General features: G+C 31.0%; 1 protein-coding gene across 1 annotated transcript in view; it reads left to right on the forward strand.

The window, feature by feature from the left end:
• The window catches only part of LOC143048631 (calcium/calmodulin-dependent protein kinase type 1-like), a 59,520-nt gene that overhangs the window by 14,308 nt on the left and 19,107 nt on the right, over positions 1-26,105 (forward strand). The window contains exons 2-4 of the mRNA XM_076222422.1: positions 10,273-10,407; positions 22,175-22,249; positions 24,141-24,279. Coding sequence (XP_076078537.1) covers positions 10,273-10,407; positions 22,175-22,249; positions 24,141-24,279 — 349 coding nt within the window. The remainder of the gene's footprint in view (positions 1-10,272; positions 10,408-22,174; positions 22,250-24,140; positions 24,280-26,105) is intronic.

Below are 26,105 nucleotides of genomic sequence, written 5' to 3' on the forward strand. Positions count from 1 at the left end.
TTTATTATTTGGATCCCATGTTTCAGTTAACAAGTTGTGTATGTATATTACCATGTTCATGGGATTGACACCAAATCTGCTTAATAGGATTGTGATTCTGTGGTCCAGGTATCGTAGACATCTGTTGAAAAGGACTGATGCCATCGTGTTGGAGGTATCTAAAATAAATTATGTAAAATACAGGTGCTTCGTAGATGACTAGGTATCAAAAAGCCAGTGCTTGTCTATGTATCCAAAAGCCCCATCTTTTTAATCTTTACTGAGAGGATTGGTATCTTAGTGGTTCAATTAGGTACCCATAAACATTATTCTAATAGGATTGATACTTGATTGGTCTAATGTTGCCCAGAAAGATTGATACAAAAAAAGTAAGAAGATGTTGTATGATTGCCAATGAGACAGCTCTCCACTCGAGACCAAATGACATGGAAGTTGCATAGAAGACATTTTAGTATAGAATTTATTTTATCACAGATTCAGTTGTCAAAATATTTATTATGTTCTTCTAAACAAAATAAATTTAAGATTGCATATAGAAACTGCATGTTAGTTTGTCTTTTAATCTTTTTTTTAATGGGCTGTCTATGAATTTGTATGGTTTACTTGTATAACACACAATATTGTTGCTGATCGGTCTTGAAAACAGAATTCCGATTCTATTGAGGGAATTTTTCATGTTAGGCTCTTTGTAATGATAAAATAAGTTGGTTTTTGAAGAAAAATTGATCTGAGCGTGATTGAAGCCAGTCTAAATAGTGAAATATTTACTATCAATACTATTCAATTCAGCTTAGCATAGATTACATGCTTTAAGGTTTAAATATACATGATATAGAAATCAAAATAAATTCTTTTACTTTTGATTTAAATTCATACTTATTGAAAGTACATCAAAGTATAAAATTAATTTATTGACATTATTGTGGAGTTAAGATTTTTAACAGTTCAATTGTCACTAGCTTTAGAAATTAAATAAAATCTGTCAAATGCAAGTTTAAACTTTAAACATGGTTATTTAAATGAACATGTAGTTACAGCTTAAAGTCACTTTTCATAGATAGAAAGAGTTTGTTTAGTAATAAATTAATTATCAGTTAGATTACATTTGTTATTTACAATTTCAGGCATTAATCCAAGAAACCATGTTTGAGTTTTTATTGCTTAATACTTACAAACCCTTTAAATTAGGTAAAAACAATAATTAGATTATGCAGTCTGATAAAAAATAAACCCTTATTTTCATTTAATTGATCATGTTTATCTATGTTCCTTCAGCCCTATATAGTGATCATAGTCTTGTGTAAGATGATTGTTGTATATCCATTTAAACATTGCATTCAAAATTCAGTTGGAATGGATATTTTTCTCTAATCCAAGTTTGAGAAAATTTTGAATATTAGATGGCATACTACTCCATTTTGAATATTAGATGGCATACTACTCCATTTTGAAAATTAGATGGCATACTACTCCATTTTGAATATTAGATGGCATACTACTCCATTTTTGTCGAGCCTGCAACTTTTGTTGCAGAAAGCTCGACATAGGGATAGTGATCCGGCGGCGGGGGTGGCGGCGGTGTTAGCTAACTTCTTAAAAGCTTTATATTTTAGAAGGTGGAAGACCTGGATGCTTCATACTTTGTATATAGATGCCTCATGTTACGAAGTTTCCGTCAGTAACATGTCCAATGTCCTTGACCTCATTTTCATGGTTCAGTGACCACTTGAAAAAAAAGTTCAAATTTTTTGTAATGTTGAATTCTCTCTTATTATAAGTAATAGGATAACTATATTTGATATATGTGTACTTTGCAATGTCCTCATGTTTTCACTTGACCTCGACCTCATTTCATGGATCAATGAACAAGGTTAAGTTTTGGTGGTCAAGTCCATATCTCAGATACTATAAGCAATAGGGCTAGTATATTCAGTGTATGGAAGGACTGTAAGGTGTACATGTCCAACTGGCAGGTGTCATCTGACCTTGACCTCATTTTCATGGTTCAGTGGTTATAGTTAAATTTTTGTGTTTTGGTCTGTTTTTCTCATACTATATGCAATAGGTCTACTATATTTGTTGTATGGAATGATTGTAAGGTGTACATTTCTAGCGGGCAGATTTCATGTGACCTTGACCTCATTTTCATGGTTCAGTGGTCAAAGTTAAATTTTTGTGTTTTGGTCTGTTTTTCTCATACTATATGCAATAGGTCTACTATATTTGTTGTATGGAACGATTGTAAGGTGTACATGTCTTGCGGGCAGATGTCATGTGACCTTGACCTCATTTTCATGGTTCAGTGGTCAAAGTTAAGTTTTTGAGTTTTGGTCTTTTTATCTAATACTATATGCCATAGGTCAACTATATTTGGTGTATGGAAATATTTTATGATCTTTATGTCAGTCGCACAGGTTTTATTTGACCGTGACCTCATTTTCACGGTTCATTGCACAGTGTTAAGTTTTTGTGTTTTGGTCTATTTTTCTTAAACTATAAGTAATAGGTCAACTATATATGTTGTATAGAAGCATTGTTAGCTGTACATGTCTGCCTGGCATGGTTCATCTGACCTTGACCTCATTTTCAAGGTTCATTGGTCTATGTTTAGTTATCTTGGTTAATGTTAAGTTTATGTGACAGTTGTTATAAAGCTTAGCTTTATACTAAGGACTATCAACATAATATCAATGATTAGTATAGAAGGTGAGACATTTCAGCGTGTGCACTCTTGTGAAAATTAGATGGCATTCTACTCCATTTTGAATATTAGATGGCATACTACTCCATTTTCAAAATTTTACCCAAACAGTGACTTTTAAATGTCGTTTAGCAGTTGTTGGAAATATTGCTGCATGTTAGTAACACTTACTAGTTCTACATGTATGTTAGATTTTTCGCAGTAATATTGCAGTGGTGGATCCAGGGGGTATTCCCAAGGTTGGGACTCCCCCTTTTTTTGGACCATCAATGGATTTGGTCCCCCCTCCCACACACACACACACACACTAACTCACACTATACAGCTGATTTTTGTAGCTTTCATGGGTCCTGTGGACTGCATCAGGACTTTGAATTTTCTTCTTTATCTGATACTCATGCAATTGAGTTGAACAATTCAAAAAGCTTATATTACATCATTTAATGTCATTTATGAATAAGTGCAGTTGGCAAGTCAACAATATTTGGACTATGAATTCAGTAGCTAAACATCAGTTCAACTCATGTAGCATTTTATCTTCAACTCAGTCCGTTGTCCTTCAAACCAAAGGTTATATTATAGAATGAGGAGTAGCTAAACATCAGTTCAACTCATGTAGCATTTTATCTCTTCTACTCAGTCCATTGTCCTTCAAACCAAAGGTTATATTATATTGACATATGCTGTAAGCTCTCATCAGACAATAGAAAATGCTTCAGGTAGAAAACATCCACATAGAGATTCAGTGATGTTGTCATTGAAACCTGAGCAAGATATTGTATTCCTGCAAATATATCAGACTGATAAAGGCAACATCAATAATAGATCATCCTAGACTATAAAATATTAATACAGCTTGAAAAGACATAAATATCTTCAAGGATTGTCTTTCTCAATTCCATATAAGAGAGATTGTCTTTCTATATCACATAAAATATTTACATTGAAAAATAAATGTTTGGAAAATGTGTATGAACCTGTCATGCCTGTGAAAATTGAAATTTTTTAATTTATTGTGTTGTTAAAATTGAATTGTATTCCAATGCATTTTCTGTTTATCCATTGGAGCACCAACTTTTCCTATTCAGACGTATCCATCTTATCCCCAAATGATTGTTCTTCATGCTCTCCTCAAGTGATCACAAACATGTTAAAAAAATCAAATTTGTGGTTGTATAATTGTCTTGCTTGATTCGTCCATAGAATTTGAAATATCCAGGATCTATAATCAATGGAGACCATGTTCCACTTTATTTCTGATATTCTGTTTAAGAGTGAAAGAAAATTCAAAACAGTAATGGTCTCAATACCCTCAATAAATTGTATATTTCTGTGAATGCAAGACATAGTGATTACAATCTAGGGGCAAATGACATAAACTATTTGAATGAAGAATTTTTCAGAAGAAAGAGGACCTGGATGCTTCCTATCATGTATGCAGTTACCTTAAGCAGGTACTTTCTATACTACAATATAGTTAGTATAGAAAGTCCCTGCCTTATGTTACATAGTTTTTGAGAGTCATATGTCTATTGGCCTTGACCTCATTTTCATAGTTTGGTTTGATTTGCATGGACTGCCCGATATATCAATGCACAGCAATGCTCAGTAGAATGCTCAGTATGGAGACTTTAGAAGATATATGATTTATTTGAACTGACAACCAAGTGGGAGGCTTTCATTCTGTAAAACCTTTCAACCCACTACCTTCATTCATAAAATACGAATATGGCAGTCGATCATCAATAACTGTTCCCATGGCATTTGTTTGAAGAGATTTATAAAAAAAACCTGAATGTGAATATATATATAAACGTATGAACGTATATTCTTTTATTATATGTTAAAGCTAATGCATAAGTTCTTTTGATATACCTTAAAGTTTACATTAGTTATTATGCTTCGATAGAAGGAGATGTGAGGTATATAGGTCAACGATACATCCCCCTTACATAAGGAAAACCAAAAACCATCTAGTGGTTGTATCTCCCACAATAGACATTTACTTATAATCACCTAGAGTTTAGAAAAGTATCAATTATACCCATCTCCCAAAATGACCAAAAAAAGACCACTTTTAGATGTAACAACAGTCTTCTTTCTTAACTAGGGAAATGTACTGTATATTCAGAAAATACTGTATCACTGATTACTGGTAAGTGATTAGGATGCAAGAACTTATTAATGTGATTGCAAAAACATTTAAAGAAAAAGCACTTCGGGAATAATAAATGCTAGTTTCTTTTACATGTATTGTGAACCATTATACTGTCTCATGTTTCGCATTACGGTAATAAAAGCATTGCAAAAGTTGTTAAATGTACAGTAATCCTTATTTATTCTGCAGAATATGCACTGTGTTTTAGACTTAAGCAGGTTCTTTACGAGTCTCATAGACTTCAGCCTTTTTTAGTGTCTTGCATGTTCATCTAAACTAGTTTAATGATTAATCTTTTTGTTGTTTTGATTTTTAAATGCAAGAAATGAATAAAAAGATAAATACATCAACTTTACCAAAAATAAATTATGAATACATTGACATCTTTTTGCTGTTAGATAACAACAATATGTCAGCATACCAATAGTATATTAAATGATTCTATGTATTATGTAAGTTATTCCAGATTATACTTTAACAGTGTATAAATACAGATCATTTGATAGTCTCTTTATATCGATATTGTTCTGTAATGCTGAAAAAACTCTATTAACATTTAGTAAATGTTTTAAATTACTTTTCAAGTATATTCAGATCTTTTTGTAAAATTTTATGGTTTTTTATGTTTCGGTGTACTGATTTTATGAGAGGGAAAGCCTTTTGAATACTTTTTGATGGGGTATAAAGTTTATTTATTTATTGTATATGATATGTTAATAATAATCAAGGCTGACGAGCTTTAACTTTATTGAATATATTTTCTATGTAAATTTGTATATGTCTGCCTCCCATAGCTTTTATCTAATCATTTTATCATGTAATACTAGGTATACTAAAATAGGTTTCAAAATAAAAACAGTTATCAGGATATGGTCTTAACAAATCTTTAAAGTAATCATATAATTGTATTAGCGATTTACAAATATGTCAAAAGACTTAAATGCCACAATACATTTTCCATATTAGTGTTTAAAATAGACATTTAATAATTGAAATAGTATTGTTGTGTTTTTATTAAAGATAGCACGGAACCATAATTTTCCAAAAAGACCATGAACATTACAAATGATTACTGCAATAATTAGACACAACTTCTTTCTTATTAAAATAACATGCTATTCAGATCTAAGAGAATGACTAATCCCCAATATTTGTTAGTAGAAACCCTGTGAACTCTATCATAGATCAGAATGATTGGTTCTTTGTCTGGTCGAAACTAAGTCTTTTTACAGAATGTTATGAGACATGTATGTTAAATTGGTTACTTATTCACATGCAAGATAGCTGTTGCAAACAATTCTGAGAAGAGAAGTCTTAGAGATTGAAAAAATAACAGAATATAAAAAAACAAGATTTCAATCAGACATTCCATTTTAGAAACTCTGTATCTTGAACAAATGTTTCTATTGTATCTTACCCATAGACATTATAAAATTAGGAGATGTGGTATGATTGCCAATGAGACAACTATATACCAAAGTTCAAATTATGTGGATGTAGGCAATTACAGGCAACCATCAACAATGAGAAAAACCAATACTGTATAGATGGCTATAAAAGGCCTTGACTTTAAACAATTCAATTGAGAAAACTAACAGTCAATGTTATAACAAAACAATCTAAGAAAAACAAACATTATAGACATGAACCAACAATAACAACACTTATATAATGTGTGGGTTAAACATGTTTGAAAGTGTCTTCCATCCCCTAACCTAGGACAGTGGTGGAATGGCACCAACACAAAAACTAACTACTAAACAGCAATAAACAACAGATCAATTACAGACTCCTGACTTGGGATAGGCACATATAGAATATTGTGGGGTTAAAATCTTTGAAGGCACCAACCCTCCCCTAACATAGGAAATGGTGTAAGTACAGTATACCTTTTAGAATAGTTTTCTTTTCTTCAGGTTTTCTAATATTTTCAAATCACTTATAAAATGATTTTTTTTTTCATTTCAAAAAGTAGTTTCAAAAAGTAGTTGTTTTCAAATAGTCATTATTATAGGAGATATGTATGACACTAATTTACTGGTTTTAAATGTAATATTATAATTCTTGCTATGTATAAATAAAGATTCAGTGATCCTAATTCTTTTTTATTGATTGTAAAATATATAAATTACACAAAAAATACTGTATACTTAAAATTTTCTCATTTATTGATTGAAAAGGATACATTTACACCAAAATTATGCTTCAAATTTAAATGTCACACATAATTCCATTTTGAATTTAAGTCAGAATAAGTAAGATTTTCATATATATATTTGTAATTACATGACTGAATGGACATAAGTAATTTTCATCACAAAATTTAAATATGATTTCACACAAATCTTCACGCAATAAGACGTTACTAAGCCATCAAAAACTAATCAAAGGTTAAGGAAATTATAACATATTTAGACCTGTACTTTTTAATACAATCTGAATGTATATAAGAAATTTCAGGTTTAATACAAACTAAGTGTATATAAAAAATTTCAATTTTAAGAATTTCAGATTATTTATACTTTCAAGGCTATTTAAGTTACTTTTTTTACATTCACTTTAAATATCAGTCTGGCATTTCTGCCTTAAATTAAAGAAGCTGGGAGGACCATTATGCAGTGTTAGGGTTTAACTTTTACACTCATGATAAAGTTAGGTCAAAATTGAATACACATGATATCCTCTAGAGTCTAGTATATGGAGTGTTGATGGAGATTACAGCAACTGTTCTATGTGTTTTAATTGTATCTTAATGATATTCTTTCTTCAAGTAAAACACGATACCTACTGGGTATTTACAATAAGGGGTAGATAGAAATAAGAAGATGTGGCATCATTGCCAATAAGACAACTCTCCACCAAAGACCAAATGACATAGAAATTATCAACTATAGGTCACTAAACCCCATATTGCATAGTAATATATAACTGTGAGGCCCTGAACTGATTATTCTATTGGATCTTTATCATAAATGAATAAATAGATATTCAGAGTATTTAGATATGACAAAATACAACCACTCCCAGGTTCCTGACATATGAAACATTCACATGAAATATTAACTCTTCTTCCTAAATGAAATAATGGTATAATATGTGAAATCATAGTATTGAAGTACTGAAAATCAGATGACAGCAACTTATGTTGAATGATGAATAAATGACAGGTGTCAATATGATACCTGCTATACAGATTTGTACACCTTACAATTATTCAATACACATGTTATAAATGACACATTAATCCTTAAAGATATTTTTGGGTACATGTGGACAGATTTTAATGATTTTATTACTTATATAATTATTTCTCACCACAAGATATTTGAAAATTATTTATTTATGTTCTTAAAATATATTTTATAACCAGTGTGGGCCTACTGACTACCTAAGAGGGGGCCCACTCCGGTCATAACAAGTGATAATGAATGTTATTTTGCACTCAACGATATTCACAATTTTTACGAAATACATTCGGTTATCAGTCAAAAGTGCAAGGGAAGTGTAAAATTTCTGCTGTAACCTAACACCGATATGACCCCTCAAGGTCACATCCAATGTGAAAAGCAACCAGTTCAATCGAACAATAATTACAATATTAAACTGTATCAGTTATAAGATGGCTCTTAGTAACTGAAAGCAAGCTTTTAAAAAAGCTGATATGACATCATTTTCATCACTTTTATAGAATACACACCCTCTTTCAAAAACCTGGATCAGCCTGTGAAAGATACACCACATGTATGTCTAAATATTCAAATATACAGTGCTCCATTGAGGTGAAAATGTTTACAAACTACATGTTTGATCAGATCTGTTCTGTACCAAGATTGCATGCAGACCGTCATATCTCTAGAATTAAAAGCTAAATTTAACATTGCCATTGGTATTTCAAGCAGATGGGTTTTTTCTGATCACATTTAGATATACATGTATTTGATTATCCAGACAATTATCAGGTTTTTTCATTGAAAAACTGAATTCAGATTTTGGACACAAATTTTCTATAAATAACATAATTGTTAACAGTTATTTTATATGTAAAATGTGAATGAAATATGTACTGATGTGCCGCAGAGTTAATTATATCTATGTGATGTAACATATGGACAAAAGAAAAAAAATAGTAGGTTTAATTAAAGATAAGGAATCTCTCGTCACAAAATAACTTCAAAAGATGGCTATAATAGGAAAATTGAAGCTACATTTAGTCTTGGTAATGGTATGATCAACATCATACAGACATAAGAAGACACTATTTGAAATTAAAATCAATACCAAGTTGTGAAATAGCGCGTGTTAAATTTCAACGAAAGAAATGATCTCTCTTCTGGAATAATGGAGTAAAAGTTTAGTGATCCTTCCTCTGGGGACTCTTCTTTTCATTTCTGATCATATTCATGTTTCTTGTATAAAATTTTCCATTCTGATGCAGTCCATGGTAATATATGTAGGAGGAAATGAATAATTAGATTGAGTTTGTCATCTTCTGTGGGTGTGGGGAATATTCTAATTTGTTGCAAGTAGTTTTCACAAATTTGAAACAAAATTTATAATTTATTAGGCAGTATGTCCATTTAAGTTTTATGAGTAAGTAACCTTCCCTATTGTGCTGTGAGTACTGTCTGATGAAAGTCTATATATGATAGCTTGTTTTCCTGCCCAAATACAGGCTTCCCCCAACAGTAAAAGCCAGCCACCATGTCAAGGCCCAAGGTTGCTGAATATGGTATTTAAAACCAACAACCAATGAATCTGGATTTAGTTTCAGCATTTTCAATGTTTTTTTAGTCCTGCTATGAAGCATCAAAAGGACTATAGTTTTAAAACAATCTGTCACTCACTCACTCACTCACTCACTCACTCACTCACTCACTCACTCACTCACTCACTCACTCACTCACTCACTCACTCACTCACTCACTCACTCACTCACTCACTCACTCACTCACTCACTCACTCACTCACTCACTCACTCACTCACTCACTCACTCACTCACTCACTCACTCACTCACTCACTCACTCACTCACTCACTCACTCACTCACTCACTCACTCACTCACTCACTCACTCACTCACTCACTCACTCACTCACTCACTCACTCACTCACTCTTATGTAAGAAAGAACATAGATTTGTTTCTCACAATTTTCCTAGGCAAATACAATGATTTTAGCTTAAAGAAATCATCACATTCATACTCTATCACTGCCATCAATGGGTCTTTAACGCAGCGAGAAAATATGCATTTTTTGTGGATATTTGCCTTTCATTTCAATAATTCACATGTATTCTGTTCTTTTTCAAAGAGTGTACAAAAAAGATATACCGTAACACTATGATAACATTTTGTACAAATTTAATTAATGTAATAATTCCCCACTTTTTATCATTCTTCTTTCTGTTTTTCAGTGGTGCCTTCTCAGAAGTATTCTTAGTAGAAGATAGAACTCACGCTGGAACGTTACAAGCCGTCAAATGTATTGATAGGAAAGGTTTACTGGGCAAAGAAGACTCACTAGAGAATGAAATCAGAGTTCTACAGAGGTATTGTATAGATTCCTATGAGCAGGAACATAATTATATATTGTAATGATAGATATACTGTTCCCAGCTATGAGTTACATATGCCATGATTGATTGATTGTTGTCAGCTTAATGTCCAGAGTCAAATATCTCATGTATTGTCAGGATTTTAATTAGTACAAAAGTAAACCTGGTAAAAAACGGAGTTGGTTTGAGCACTTAGGGTCATCATTGACCAACTGGGAAGGAAAGAAGAGAAAGATATCTATGTAAATTCAAAACTAATAGCAGAACCAATTTAACATAATTTTATATATTTCTGATTTGAAATAGCATTATATTATATATCAGTATAGAGGTTTCAGGTTTTGGCATAAGTAGGACATCATAACTATGTGTGTTTGGTTCAGAATTTTTATATGTATCTTACAAAGACAGATTTGCTTTGTACAGACAATGCAACAAACATTTTCTAAAGGTATACGTAGATTGCCAGGATAATTACATAAAAATTGTGTTACCAGATTTTTTTTCAATTTGTATAATATTTAATTAAGGTGTGTGTGAAAGACTCTAGGGGACATTTGTCACTGGACTTCCATCTTTGTACTGACACTTATCTATTATTGAAGTCTTTCAGATGATTCAGTCGACCATGGCAAATATAATTATTTTGTGTCCAATGGTAATTGCTGTTTATTTCAATTTATTGAATAAACAGAGACCCTGTTGATCCCAGTTTGTGATAACATTGAACAGAGAATTTTCTGGAAGCTATTACAAAAGTGGCAATCTTACAAGGAGTAGTAGAATCAAGCTTTTACATAGTACTTCAGTTATGACACTAAACTTTTAGTCAATAACTGGAAACTATGTGAAAAAAGGAAGTAAACAACTCATTAAGATTATTATGATGCATCATGCTTTTAAAATGAATCTAAAATAAGGTAAAAAAATAATTGAGTTGAACTTAAACTATGTTCACCAGTATGTACTCTTTAACCTGTATTTCAAAGTCCCTCCAGAGATTATTTGCAGACTTCAAATCCTATTTCATAAAACTTCATCCTTTGAAAAACAAATCAAAGATGTTTTTTTTTATTTTAAAAGGTCTCCATGGAATAAAACATGAAGCCATTACTGATATTACAGATGGGGAAAAAATAATAAATATGACTTAATATGACAAAAGGTATTTTGGTTCTTTCCTTTGAAAGTTTTCCCTGATAATTTTAATACCCAGCTCTGATGATGTTTTCCTGGTTGACATCTGTCCCATCATTCTTCTGTCAATCTGTTCTCATCACATCTTTGTCACATTTTTTTTCAGAAATAACACTCTGGGCCTCCTTAAATTTGGTATGAAGCTTTATTTAAGGATGCTATACTTAATGATGCTTTTTCCCTGTCATCTCTTATCCACTTCCTGTTTACTGAATACTCATATATTCCATTATAGACACATGTAACTCATTCAAAAATCATTGATAAGGACAAATACAATATTGGATTTATGTTATAAGAGTTGTCTCTCTTTTCAAAAAAAATACCAAGGGGGAATGGGTGTCCAACATTTAAAACTTATAGCTTAAAGCTAAACTGACAATACCCTATATATATATATAGCTAATACATTACCAAAACTTAGTACCTGTAAAATCTGTAACTGTTGAAATTTGCAGCATTTATCATTCTTTCTTGAACAAAGAACATGTAAAATCTGTAACTGAGGAACTTTGCGACATTTACCGTTCTTTCTTGAACAAAGAAGCATTTACAGCATGAGGAAGTAGAATGATACAATTTATGTCATAAAACATTAATTTGTTTCTAAAACAAATTCAGACATCTATTTCAATTTCAATTTTATCACTTAAATATCTGAAATTGGTTTTCATAATATGATCTAGTAAAGACAATCTACTTGTTAATGCACAAAATAACAAGTTGAGACAGAATTTTGTTATAATACAAATTGCCCATATTTGAATTTGTTCTCCAGAAATTGGTAAAAATTGTTTATTTTCCTTCAGAAACCTTTGTTCATCAATAGATGAAGTTGATTATTTCTTGTAAATATCACTTCCATTTTAATCTGTTTGTTCTGTCAAAATACTGATTCAAAATACCTCCTATGCTTTTTGAATTTAACAATTCATAACTACTGTATTATATACATCAACTGTATTATAAATAGATAATGGGTAATATGTTTTAATATTTATATTTCATATCGGTGATGTATCATCTCCTTGCTTTTAGGTATAATATTTCTTCAAGCAGAGTTATGTAGTATATATTGAATTTCATTTGTTCTAAATGCATAAAAAAATCAGTTATCGAAAAGAGTTTCATCAAGTTTCTGTAACAATAAGAATTCATATTTATCGGTAATCATTTGCCTTTTATGTCAATAGTCTTTATAAGATAGTCATAGTTATGTCTTTGTTTTGCAGATATCAATGATTACCAAGATGTTATTTACCAATTTGTTTATTCACATTTCAGTGTAATTGATCATTGTCAATATCTCGTCTAAAACTTAAGATTTGATGTGACAAAATCGTTGATTTGTACAGACTTCACGAAAAGTACTGGCAGTGCTTGTCAAAAAAAGTATTGACACAGATCATTCTCCTTTTGCTTATTTTGCCTATAACATGTATTGATTAAAATGTTCTTTGCAATAAATAAGTCTACCACAAATAAGTCAGTCTATATTAAGGAGTAAAATACAGACATAGGCCAAATGTAGTCACTAAAATATGAACAAGAAATATAAAAAAGATAAACATCTAATAAACAGTTTTACCAGAATATGTATTCTCCATGCAGAAGATTTTTTATAAACAAAAGAAATAATGCACCAGTTTACAAAAATCAGATTTATGGAAGTGTTTGTTGCTTTGTAACATTCAAGCTATTTATAATACATATTGTTAGATTATGCTAAAGCTTTTTTTTCTTGGATTGTAAAATTAATTTCCAAGTAACTTTACCATTTTTGGTGATATATCTATTCTCATTTGAAATTTAATAGATGTAATTGTTCTTTAATTAGACAAAACATATTTCCTTTATTATGGATGGAAATTCCATAAAAAAAAATAACTACCATGTATTTAGTATCCCAATGGAGACTTACTGTGCCCCTTTTACTGTCTAATTATAACTAATATCCCAGTTAATGGAAAAACTTCATTACGACCATTTAGATTATATTTTTATGCAGTTAAGCTGCATTATGCGAGCACCCTAGATATGTGTTCTACCCAATAAATGCTGAAATACATGCCGTTGTTATTATCTAGCTTGCTACTATGTTATATATAACTAATTGAACACTTTTTTAATACCTTTAATTCTGGATTACAAAAAATATGACCAGAAAAACCTTAAATGGTCGTCGAATCACCCAAAAGTTTTGAAGTTGCACATAGGAAGTAGTGCTCATTAGGAATCCTTATGTAGTTTATTATTGCCTGTGCTTTTGGCTAAGATGTCAAAGAACAATTGTATGAAATATTTCATCGCCTAAAATCTACAAAGACAAGTAGTTTAGTTTTCCCAAATGGCAAAAGTCATAGGAATATTGTTTGTCATCTATATGTAGTACAACTACGTCAGTAGTCTATTATATAAGTTCAACTGTTCGTAACTGTTGGTGGCAATTTCAAATTAGAAAACAAATTTTCGTATCTTTTCAATTTGGGGTAGGGGTTCAAATTAGTGGTGGTCCAAAGTCCGCGACCTTCCTCTTTTTAATCGGACTTTCGACTTGGTTACTAGCTACGCCCGATGGACCTTTCACTGGAAAGAAAATAATTCTGTATTCTGAAAAATAACTTTGCAGACCTTTTCACCAAAGTTTCCAAATAAACGATCTCAAAACTTATTTTCATCATTATTATTCATGACAGCAATGTTCATTTTGTTCAACCGCTAGCTTTATACAGAAAATCGCCGACAGATAATGTGTAAATTCAAATAAATCGTATCTGACTGACAAAAACGACATTGAAAACAAGGATCAAACATAAACAGTGATATAGTGTCCTTTTATCATACTTCTGCATCTCACACCAGGTATGGGGTAGTTGTAATTAGTAATCATAATTAGCTGTAATTGATTACATTTTGCAGTGTAATCCTATGTAATCAGTAATCATGCCATTTCTGATTACAAGTAATTGTAATGTAATCGATTACATTTTAAAGTAATCAACCCCATCCCTGTCTCACACTGCCAAAAAATATGGCAATGATCTCCTTCTTTCTCTCCAGTCTGAAACATATCAATACTCAGAGACCGTTTGTCATAAAGCTTTCATACTTGGTAGGATAATTTGTCATCTTATACTCCTGACCTCAAAATTTGTCATTTTGATTCAACAACTTTCTAAGGAGTTATAAGCCGTTGAATAAATGTTTTAGCATTCCTTTAAAACTATTCAAAATGTGGCAAAACTTCAAATGGAATATTTCAATTGAACTAAGCAATTCAAAGATTGATTTGTTTTAGGAGATTTTCAAATTGTGGGTAAATAAATTGTTGTAGGGTTTTCCTGAAACATATTTTATGACTTTTACAATGGAATGACCTTTTCAATGAATATTATGAAATAAGGAAACAAGTTCTTTTGCTGGCTCAACTTTGTATTCCATAGTGCGTAGAATTGGATTGAAGTTTGATATTTGACATTCACATTTTTACATAATTTTATATTAATATCCTCTACCCATGTCATGAAGTCTTCCATGATATATGAGTTTTATCATTAAATGTAAAAATAAAATGGCCTTTGCCTCCCTATTGGATTTAATATATCATTCACAATACTTTATGATTGGGTAGAGTTGTATTTAATTTATAAGTCCCATAAACGGAAGGATTTTTGTAAAAATTATTACTGGGGAAACCATTACTTCATGTGATATTTATTGAGCAGGATGTGATCAAAACTTGATTTATCTGTAAACGAAATCTAAATTAAAAAAAATCATATAAAAAAATAATAGTTTAAAAATACCAATTTGCTTCTCAATTGATGCATATATTTATGAATGATGGTAGTCCAAAGAATGAGATAGTGAACAGATTTAGGACACTTAATCAGTTGGAGAGAATATATCATTCCAAGCCACTCCAAAAGATGGGTGTTATTATACTTGTTGACCTGTCAACTCCTTGTCTTCAATACATTTCTGTTGCATTTTTCTCAGTAGCCACAAGTAATAGAATTTCAATATATGGCTTCTAGCCTCATCTGTTGATGTCATACACTTTGCCATGACTGTGCTTCAATGTGTACTTCCTTTTGTGGAAAAATTGTATCTTTAAAATGAAATGAATGTATACCAATTTTTTTTTAACTTTTCAGTAACTACATTCATAGATTTTCGGTGTTTGACATAACTTCAAATCATAGCTTATCAATATATGGCAACTGCCTTCATCTGGTTATGCCATGCCATCACAACAAATCATAGCTTATCAATATATGGCAACTGCCGTCATCTGGTTATGCCATGCCATCACAACAAATCATAGCTTATCAATATATGACAACTGCCTTCATCTGGTTATGCCATTCCATTATTACAAATCATAGCTTATCAATATATGGCAACTGCCTTCATCTGGTTATGCCATTCCATTATTACAAATCATAGCTTATCAATATATGGCAACTGCCTTCATCTGGTTATGCCATGCCATCACAACAAATCATAACTTATCAATATATGGCAACTGCCTTCATCTGGTTATGCCATGCCATCACTACAAATCATAACTTATCAATATATGGCAACTGCCTTCATCTGGTTATGCCATGCCATCACTACAAATCATAACTTATCAATATATGGCAACTGCCTTCATCTGGTTATGCCATGCCATCACAACAAATCATAGCTTATCAATATATGGCAACTGCCTTCATCTGGTTATGCCATGCCATCACAACAAATCATAGCTTATCAATATATGGCAACTGCCTTCATCTGGTTATGCCATTCCATTATTACAAATCATAGCTTATCAATATATGGCAACTGCCTTCATCTGGTTATGCCATGCCATCACAACAAATCATAACTTATCAATATATGGCAACTGCCTTCATCTGGTTATGCCATGCCATCACTACAAATCATTACTTATCAAAATATGGCAACTGGCTTCATCTGGTTATGCCATTCCATGTAACATTTTTCAATTGTTTTGATATTCTACTTCCTCATTGCCAAAAATCCCCAAAACGAAATTAACAAAGGAAATAAAGTGATTGGTGTCCATAATACTATTTACATGTTCCAACACAAAAACAATAATAATTATTTGGTGATGTAATGGAAAGGAAATTGGATCAAGAAAATCTTAAATATGAAGATCTTTAGCAACATTAAACATATTAGTGAAAGTAATAAGGCTGAAAATTTATACACAACTTGTTTCACACATTTTAAGAGCATTTTATAAAACTGCATTTGATTAGGATTTCATTTGAATTCATCAATCAAACAACTTAAAAAGACTTGTAAATAATTGCTTTTTGTAATTGTGTTTTGCTAAAAACTTAAAACTTGCATCCAGATTAAAAATTCATTTTCTCTTTGTGATACAATGTTTTGTTTCAATTTCAAGCACAAACTAGTGTTTGATTAGATTGTTTTTCCCTGGGTTGAAGAAATAAATTGATTGAAAATTCTCAAGGCCAGAGTAAAAGGAATGGGAAAACTAAAAATTAGATTATAATACATAACAGTTGACAATCAAGTGTAAATTCTCTTTTTTCTTTCATTTTCCATTAAGACAGAATTCTCATTTTAAATGTTGGCTTCATTCCTGATCTTCAAAAGAAATTTGAAAAATGAGTTTAAGTTAAATATTCCTTATATATTCATTTACACTGAATGCTTAAAACAGAACTAATGACAGTCATTGTTTGATACTTCCTCAGTTTTCGGACAATCCTTTGAAATCAAGGTACTTCTTTATATGAAAAATAGATATGCTTTTTGCTGCTTATGAAAAAGATATAGTTAATATTAAAAAAATATGCAATATGCACCCAATGTTGAAATAAGGAGTAGGAATGCAGTTTTCCTGCCACAGGTCAGTGGTTCTCTTCTCTGAATTCTGCCTCCTCCTCCATCAGTTGTAACTGACTGCCAGAATATAACCAATAGTACTGGAATTAAAACAACAGCAATCAATCAATCAACAAAGGACAAAACCCATACCATATACTTACCTATAAAAGACCCTCCATGGCAAAATGTCAAACAATTCTACAGAGAAAAATAATTTTGTGATTTATTCTGAAACTAATATGGAGGACAGCAACCAACCACATCTTCTGAATTAGTTACTGGCTACTAACTTTGTACAGACATTTAAAGATTTTGTGGTTTAAAATCAAGGTCAGATCCAGCCAATTTTAAAAGGGGTTTCCAACAATTTGTCCCAATTCAAAAGCATTGATCATCGTTGAGCTGTGAAGAAAGAATTAATTTTCTTTGTCTTTCGTGATTATTAATATAAATCTCTATGCTAAGATTGTGTTTAGTGGGTGTTGATTTATAGGTCTCAAACTGTTGTTCCATCTGCCAATTCATCACATATTTTCACATATTTTCTTATAAATTTGTTAACACAGCTGTCCATACTTTATACTGTTATAAGGTAGCACAGTAGTATTTGCATTCCAGAATTAAGGTTGCTCTTTTGTGTACCCTACCTAAGCCAATGTATCTGAACAGTGAGATTGGACATAAAAAACAGTATCTACAGAACATACTTTCCCAAACTGAGGGCTGAATCAGGTGTAGAAAAATATGAAATTTAATTTTTGAGATTTTTTTTAAATTTTATAATCACTGCACGATAAAAGACCTAAAAGCACTAGTGGCCTTAGGTTTTTAAAAATAGCCAAAAAAGTAAACGGTCATGCTTTACATACATTTCTGAATAGTAAAATGAAAGTACTTCAGTTAAGATCAGTGAACTGTGAATAAAGAATTTTTGGCAGTGTTAGAAAGTGGTGAAAATTCTAAAATGGCTATCATTATCCCTTATGGGTCAGGAAATACTACTGTTCCACCTATAACTTATACTGTTCTTATTTGTAAACCTTTATGAATAGCTATAATATGTTTCTAAGCTGTGAAAATTTAATTCTTAGGAAAACCCAAAGTGAAGGGAAGGGTAGTACAGAATTTTAGTATATATTTAAACTCTTAGATGTTTGGGCATATAAATGTTGAAAATATGCCGTACAGCCCTATGTTTGACCTTTGAATAAAATAGTTGCTCTTATCAACTTTCCATTCTAGGATAGAATTTTTTACGAAACTTCATAGTAAAAGTGGCACAGTTTAAGCTTAGCTGTAAAGGTAGTTTCTATGGGGAATTGCATTGTCTATATTTACACAAGTGCAACCTCTTACAATTTGACACTTTTACATGATTATGTAAACTTTTTTGTGTGATGTCTTTTTCATCTATTTCTTGTTGACCCAACCTATTGATATGATGCTTGATGTCAGTGCACAGATAAAAGATATCTTTTTTTTTTAAATACTAATATTTGAGATTATATCATTTAATGCTGTTTTTTGACATTTCTTAATACAGATTTAAATAAGAATTATTTAAGCTTATGACACACAATGTTGCATAGTGTAAGACAAAACTTTTGAAAGAATAAAGAAAAGAAAAATACAATGTAGCAGTATTACATGTAGTTGTGTTGGATATGATTCAATACCTGATGTCTGAACAATGATTGTGTCAGATATTTTCCTGTAAATAATCATTGATAAAACCTAGTTAACTAAGTAACTCGCTGTGTGAGATGGAAGTCAGAACTGTGTCAGACTGTTGTTCTAGTTTCTTCGCAAAAAGCAATATCATCAAAATTATTTCAGGAAATGTATAGGTCTTGACATTGTATCTAATTTACAAGACACAAGTATCAACAAAATTAGTCTGTCATATATAGTCAGCACAAATTGAAAATTTAATAATCACTCAGAAAAGTCATTAGATCAATATTAATCTTATACATTATATTTTCTCCAAATTGAATAAAAAAGAAGTTGTGTTTTATTAGAATTACAAAGATATTTTTTGTAACATGAAATCACCAATATCAAGTTAAAAGTGTTCAATCAGAAGTTAGATATATTGATTTATATGGCTTCTGTTTTGTTATTTTATAGGTCTTCTGAAGCTGATAATGAACTGGTATCTATTTTTCATTAGTCATTTTATGGAACCAGATAAAAAAATTACTATTGTACTGGAATATAAATTAGCAAAACAATTATTTATTTGTTATGTGAGAAGAAAACAGATATTTGTTTGTGCTTTTGGTATTGATTAAAAGCAGTAGGCAGACAATATAAAAACCATGAAAGAATTCTAAATAGATATATGTACAATATTGAAGAACAATTTTTCATATGGCCTGGCCAGTCCAATTTTTCTTCTGATTATCTCTGTTGACCACTTTATGGACCCTGTCAAATAAATGTATTGCTTTATTTGTCCTTAGTTCATCCTTCATATTTTTGATATATTTTCCACTGGACATTAGATAAACAACAATCAAAGAAACAAATATATCATTCATTGTTTTGTGAGATATTACCCTAAATATATTTGAAAATTTTTCCAATAATATGTCATGCAATGATTTGTTAGATATTACCCTAAATTTATTTGAAATGTTTGCCACTGGACGTTTAGCAAATAACAATCAATGAACCAAATATTTCATGCTATATTCTGTGTGATATTAACCCTAATATATTTGAAATGTTTGCCACTGGACATTAAGTAAACTTCAATCATTTAGCTTAATACATCTAGTTAAAGTGTGATTTCATCCTAATTACATTGTGCAAACAATCAATCATTTAAATACAATATGTAATTTATTGTGTTCCAAATAGGTAAATTCATATAATTTATGGATCAAAATTTACAGTAACTGTTAATGGAAATCATTCGAAATGATGAAATATTATATAATAATGGAACCTGATACCATAAGTATCTTAAGTGGATACAGGGTAAAAAAACATCATTATAATTATATTTAATTGCACTGTAGGGAAATTGAATCTATTTGTATAAATGCTTCAATAATCAGTACTATATTGCATAGGATTAATGCACACAAATATTGAGTATTAATACCATAAATTCAGAAATTATTGCGATGTTTGTATTAACATGATAAATGTGACAGTCTTAGGTCGCATTGATAAAAATTTGCATCATAATTTCAGTAGTGATTTTCCTTCACAAAATGTTGCAATGGCATTAATAAGAACTTGCATTTTACTGAGTAATCAGTGATTCACAATACTAAACACATTAATTTCTGAATTTATAGTTTTATTGTCGAGCCTGCAACTTTTGTTGCAGAAAGCTGGACATAGGGATAGTGATTCGGCGGCGGCGGTGTTAGCTCACTTCTTAAAAGCTTTATATTTTAGAAGGTGGAAGACCTGGATGCTTCATACTTTGTATATAGATGCTTCATGTTACGAAGTTTCCGTCAGTCACATGTCCAATGTCCTTGACCTCATTTTCATGGTTCAGTGACCACTTGAAAAAAAAGTTCAGATTTTTTGTAATGTTGAATTCTCTCTTATTATAAGAAATAGGATAACTATATTTGATATGTGCGTACCTTGCAAGGTCCTCGTGTCTGTCAGACAGTTTTCATTTGACCTCGACCTCATTTCATGGATCAGTGAACAAGGTTAAGTTTTGGTGGTCAAGTCCATATCTCTGATACTATAAGCAATAGGGCTAGTATATTCGGTGTATGGAAGGACTGTAAGGTGTAAATGTCCAGCTGGCAGGTGTCATCTGACCTTGACCTCATTTTCATGGTTCAGTGGTTATAGTTAAATTTTTGTGTTTTGGTCTGTTTTTCTCATACTATATGCAATAGGTCTACTATATTTGTTGTATGGAATGATTGTAAGGTGTATATGTCTATCGGGCAGATGTCATGTGACCTTGACCTCATTTTCATGGTTCAGTGGTCAAAGTTAAGTTTTTGAGGTTTGGTCTTTTTATCTAATACTATATGCCATAGGTCAACTATATTTGGTGTATGGAAATATTTTATGATCTTTATGTCAGTTGCGCAGGTTTTATTTGACCGTGACCTCATTTTCACGGTTCATTGCACAGTGTTAAGTTTTTGTGTTTTGGTCTATTTTTCTTAAACTATAAGTAATAGGTCAACTATATATGTTGTATAGAAGCATTGTTAGCTGTACATGTCTGCCTGGCATGGTTCATCTGACCTTGACCTCATTTTCAAGGTTCATTGGTCTTTGTTTAGTTATCTTGGTTAATGTTAAGTTTATGTGACAGTTGTAATAAAGCTTAGCTTTATATTTAGGACTATCATCATTAAATATCAATGATTAGTATAGAAGGCGAGACATTTCAGCGTGTGCACTCTTGTAATTATCTATATAAAAAAAGAAGATGTGGTATGATTGCCAACTAGACAACTCTCCACAAGAGACCAAAATGACACAAAAATTAACAAATATAGCTCACCGTACGGAATTCAACAATGAGCAAAGCCCATACCGCATAGTCAGCTATAAAAGGGGTTAATCATGTAATGTCAAAATTAAGCTTTATTTAGTATGCATTACCATTAGCACAATGACCATACAGTTTACAGCTATTTTCAATATATTTAAAATTGGAAAACTTAATAATGTTATTTCTTTTTGATTTCAGGTTAGATCACCCAAACATTGTAAAACTGCTTGATGTATTTGAAGACAAATCACATGTATACTTAGTTATGGAATTGTAAGTATTGCATATCCTGCATCAGTAGGGTGGAACTTTTAAGTGACCAAGCTTCAGATCAAGATTGATGCATAGGAAAATTTGTACATATAACTAAACAATAAAGTTTTGCCCAAATCCTTGTTCTCACTTTTGTTGTAATGAATTTCAATTAAGTGTATTCTGGTGTGAACTAAAATTTAATCCATGTTTAGCAAATGATGACTTATCTGTTACAAAACTGGGGCCCTGAAAAAAATATTGAACATTTTACTTACAAGAACAAGAAAATGTGTTATGATTGCCAATGAGACAACTTATAACAATATCCTCCAGAGATCAAATGAAGTAAATGCAAGCAATTTTAGGCAAAAGTATGACTTTTAAATTGAAAATTTATTCATTTGCTAAAATTTAGCATTAATTAGGGAATTAAAATTTTTGATACAGTGCCAAAACCATAGAAAACCACTGGATATAGAATTCAGACATAGTTCCTTTATTGAGATAGAAGAGTTTGCCTGACTGCACACCATTGCATCATGCTAATAGCATATTGTTTGATGTTCTTTTTTATGTCTTTGAATGCACAGGAATATGTGAATTGAATTGAAACTTCACTGAGATGAGCTGTTTTCTGTTCAGATGATTTGGCAAAATTATTCGAAAATCATGACAATGTGTAACATTTTATTCCTGTGAGATAAATTATAAATGATATTAGGAAGAAACTTGTAGCACAAGTGTATGGTAATTGGATAATATTAGATTTTATTGTGGCCAATATTCTAGTAAGCCGATATTATGTCAGAATTATTTACTGATAATATGTGAGCTTGATATTTTTGTGCAATAAATCCTGATTTATGGAAGAATTTGTAGAAAAGTTGACGTCACAATTATTATGAAGACTGTTAGTGACAACATCAAAAGTTCAATGTAGGATAAAAAACTTAGTTCACATATTTTTTTAACATTTGTTATATAAATATTTCAACCAAATTATAATGTTAAAAATTATACTACATTCACCTCAAGAATAACACAAAAATATGACAAAATAAAAAAAATACACTTCAGACAAACTATGTACCTTTAAACACAGGGTTAGTAAACATGCATAAATGCCTTCAAAATAATCAACAACAAAATATTGTTAGAGTGGGGTGCTCATTTTCGCCGGGGACACAATTTCGCCGTTTAAGGATTATGAGGTGTAAAAACTTCAAAAGATGGCTGAAATGGGAGAAATGTACCCGTAAATTATATTTTTATAACAAATATAATATTTTTTTAAACTGAGACAAAATTGCGGCTCCTACCGAAAATGACCGAAAAACGGACAACGATTTTCGGACAATTTCCTGAATAAAAATCACGATTTCAAAGAAGTATTTCTAAGTAAATATTTGACTGAATGCCCTAATTTTGAATTGTTTATACCTTTGAAATGTCTGCTATTCATCTATAATGCAATTGATTTGATAAAAATTGTTAAAAGCTGCGGTTATTTGGTTTTAAATAGATGTGTAAAAACGGCGAATATGTGTCCCCCATTGACAAAACATCCGGAAATTTCAAACACCCTTTAATCTAACTTTTCAGATGATTTTCTTAAAACAAACCGGTTTTCAAGCTTAAGTATATTTTGCATTTGAAGTTATCTTCATATAGAAATATCAGTATACTTCAAAAACATTTAGACCTGAACATAAAGTGTAGAAAACATGGAAAGATGTGGCGAAAATGAGCACCTCACTCTATATGATTTGTATAGTAAAAAAAGCCAAGATTACAAATACTTTTAATTTTTCATAACACTTTGGTTAATATTGGACTTTGACAAACCCTAGCCTGTACTGTAGATCAATGAAAAAATTCCAGATTTATTTTATTCTTCAATTTTTTACAGAGTTACCGGTGGTGAATTGTTTGACAGAATTGTAGAAAAAGGAAGTTACACAGAAAAAGATGCTAGTGATTTGATACGACAGATTCTGGAAGCTGTGGATTATATGCATGATAGAGGAGTTGTACATCGAGATCTAAAGGTACTGAAAAATGCAACCGACAGAAAAAAATAGAAAAAGGATATAAACTCAAAAGATCATAAAAAGTTGTGAATAGTCAGTCTGAAACAGAGGTCCAAATTAGGGAAGTAGCAGATATTGGAAAGGTTATCGAAAGAAAGATAGGTTCAAACAAAATCAATAGATATAGGCCATAAGAAAATGTAGATAATAATATGGTGTCTAATGTTTTTATCACCTGATTTTCTCACTTATTATAAGTAATAAAACAACAATATAATTAATATATAGAATCATTGCAATGTCTACATGTCCTTTAGACCTTATCCCCTTGACCTCATTTCATGGATCTGATCAAGGTTCAGTTTTGGTTGTTAAACTCCACTTTATAGATAAACAATAGGTCAACTAAACTTGGGTGTTTTTCATTTTAAAATTTCCATGTCCATCTGCTGGCAGGGTTCACCAGACCTTGACCTCATTTTCATGTCCATTGGTCAAGTTTCCTTGCTTAGGTCAGTTTCTAAAGTAATGTTGAAAGGGCAACTATAAATAATGTATGAAACAATTGTAAGGTATGCATGTCTATCTTGTAAAATATTTCTGACCTTGACCTCATTTTCATGGTTCATTGGTTAACATTACATTTTCCTGTTTAGGTTTGTTTTATCAGAGACTATGAGCAATAGTTCAACTATATATTTGGGGTATAAAGCATTGTATAATGTACATTTCTGTCTAGCAGGGTTCATCTGACCTTGACATCATTTTCATATATCTTTGAAAATGATAATGTTATGTGATACCTGTAGTTAAACCTGTTAAGTGTTATGTAGACTTCCAATGTAAAAATCAATTATGATCAGAAAAGCAGGCGAAACCATTCGGTTTGTACACTCTTGTCATATAACTGATTCTCAACCTGATATGTACAGTATGTAATATGTGCCACTGTACATTAAATAACAATCCATCACTTTGATCATCATTTGATGAATTGGGAAAGTATGTCTATTATATAGGAAAACAATACAGACATGAAGATCATCTAAACTCCAATATCTTCCCTAATAAGAAAAACAAAATGATGAAGTCTTGATCAGTAATATTCTAGATAATCGCTGATTTGTCTAGACATAATTATTGTTTTTGGTAACCAATTTGAAAGTAAATAAAGCATCCAATGCTTATACATAAGATTTGAAAAAAATCATAAATTGACCCATAATTTCAACCTAAGGGTTTATGTCAAAGTGTATTTCTTTTACAAAGATTAGAAATTATAACGTCTTTTTGAGATTAGAGGAAACTTTACATTTTTTCAACCTCTTTTTAACAATTATTTTGTTTATTTGTAATGATGTTGAAATGAACAAGGAAATGGGTAATGAACGAAATAATTTTGTGGTGGGAGAAATAATTCAGTTGTAATATGCTGATATGTGCTATGGCTAATTATGTTTTGGATGTTCTGCGTTTTTATTCAATTTAAAATATTACATCAAATTCAACTTATTCACACTTTTAAAATATTTTGAATCATTCTTCGGAGTTTAAGTACATTTTATATCTTTTATAACATTAAAATTGATTTAGTCAGAGTAAATCATACTTGAAAAAAGAAAAACTTATTACCAGAAAATAGAATTGTATCATTGCGTTCTAACTCTCTAGTACAGAATTGAATCAGAATCCCTGGCTTCCTGTTCAATATAACTTCAAGATATCATTATAACTAATCTGGTTTTATTACTCTGATTCCTTGGAGACAAAAATAAATTTTCAATCAACACTTTATTATTGAGTAAGCTTGACATCTTTGCCTTATGAGATAAAATGGGCAGACT

The sequence above is a fragment of the Mytilus galloprovincialis genome, chromosome 1 (assembly GCF_965363235.1).
Source record: "Mytilus galloprovincialis chromosome 1, xbMytGall1.hap1.1, whole genome shotgun sequence".
Taxonomy (NCBI): Eukaryota; Metazoa; Mollusca; class Bivalvia; order Mytilida; family Mytilidae; genus Mytilus; species Mytilus galloprovincialis.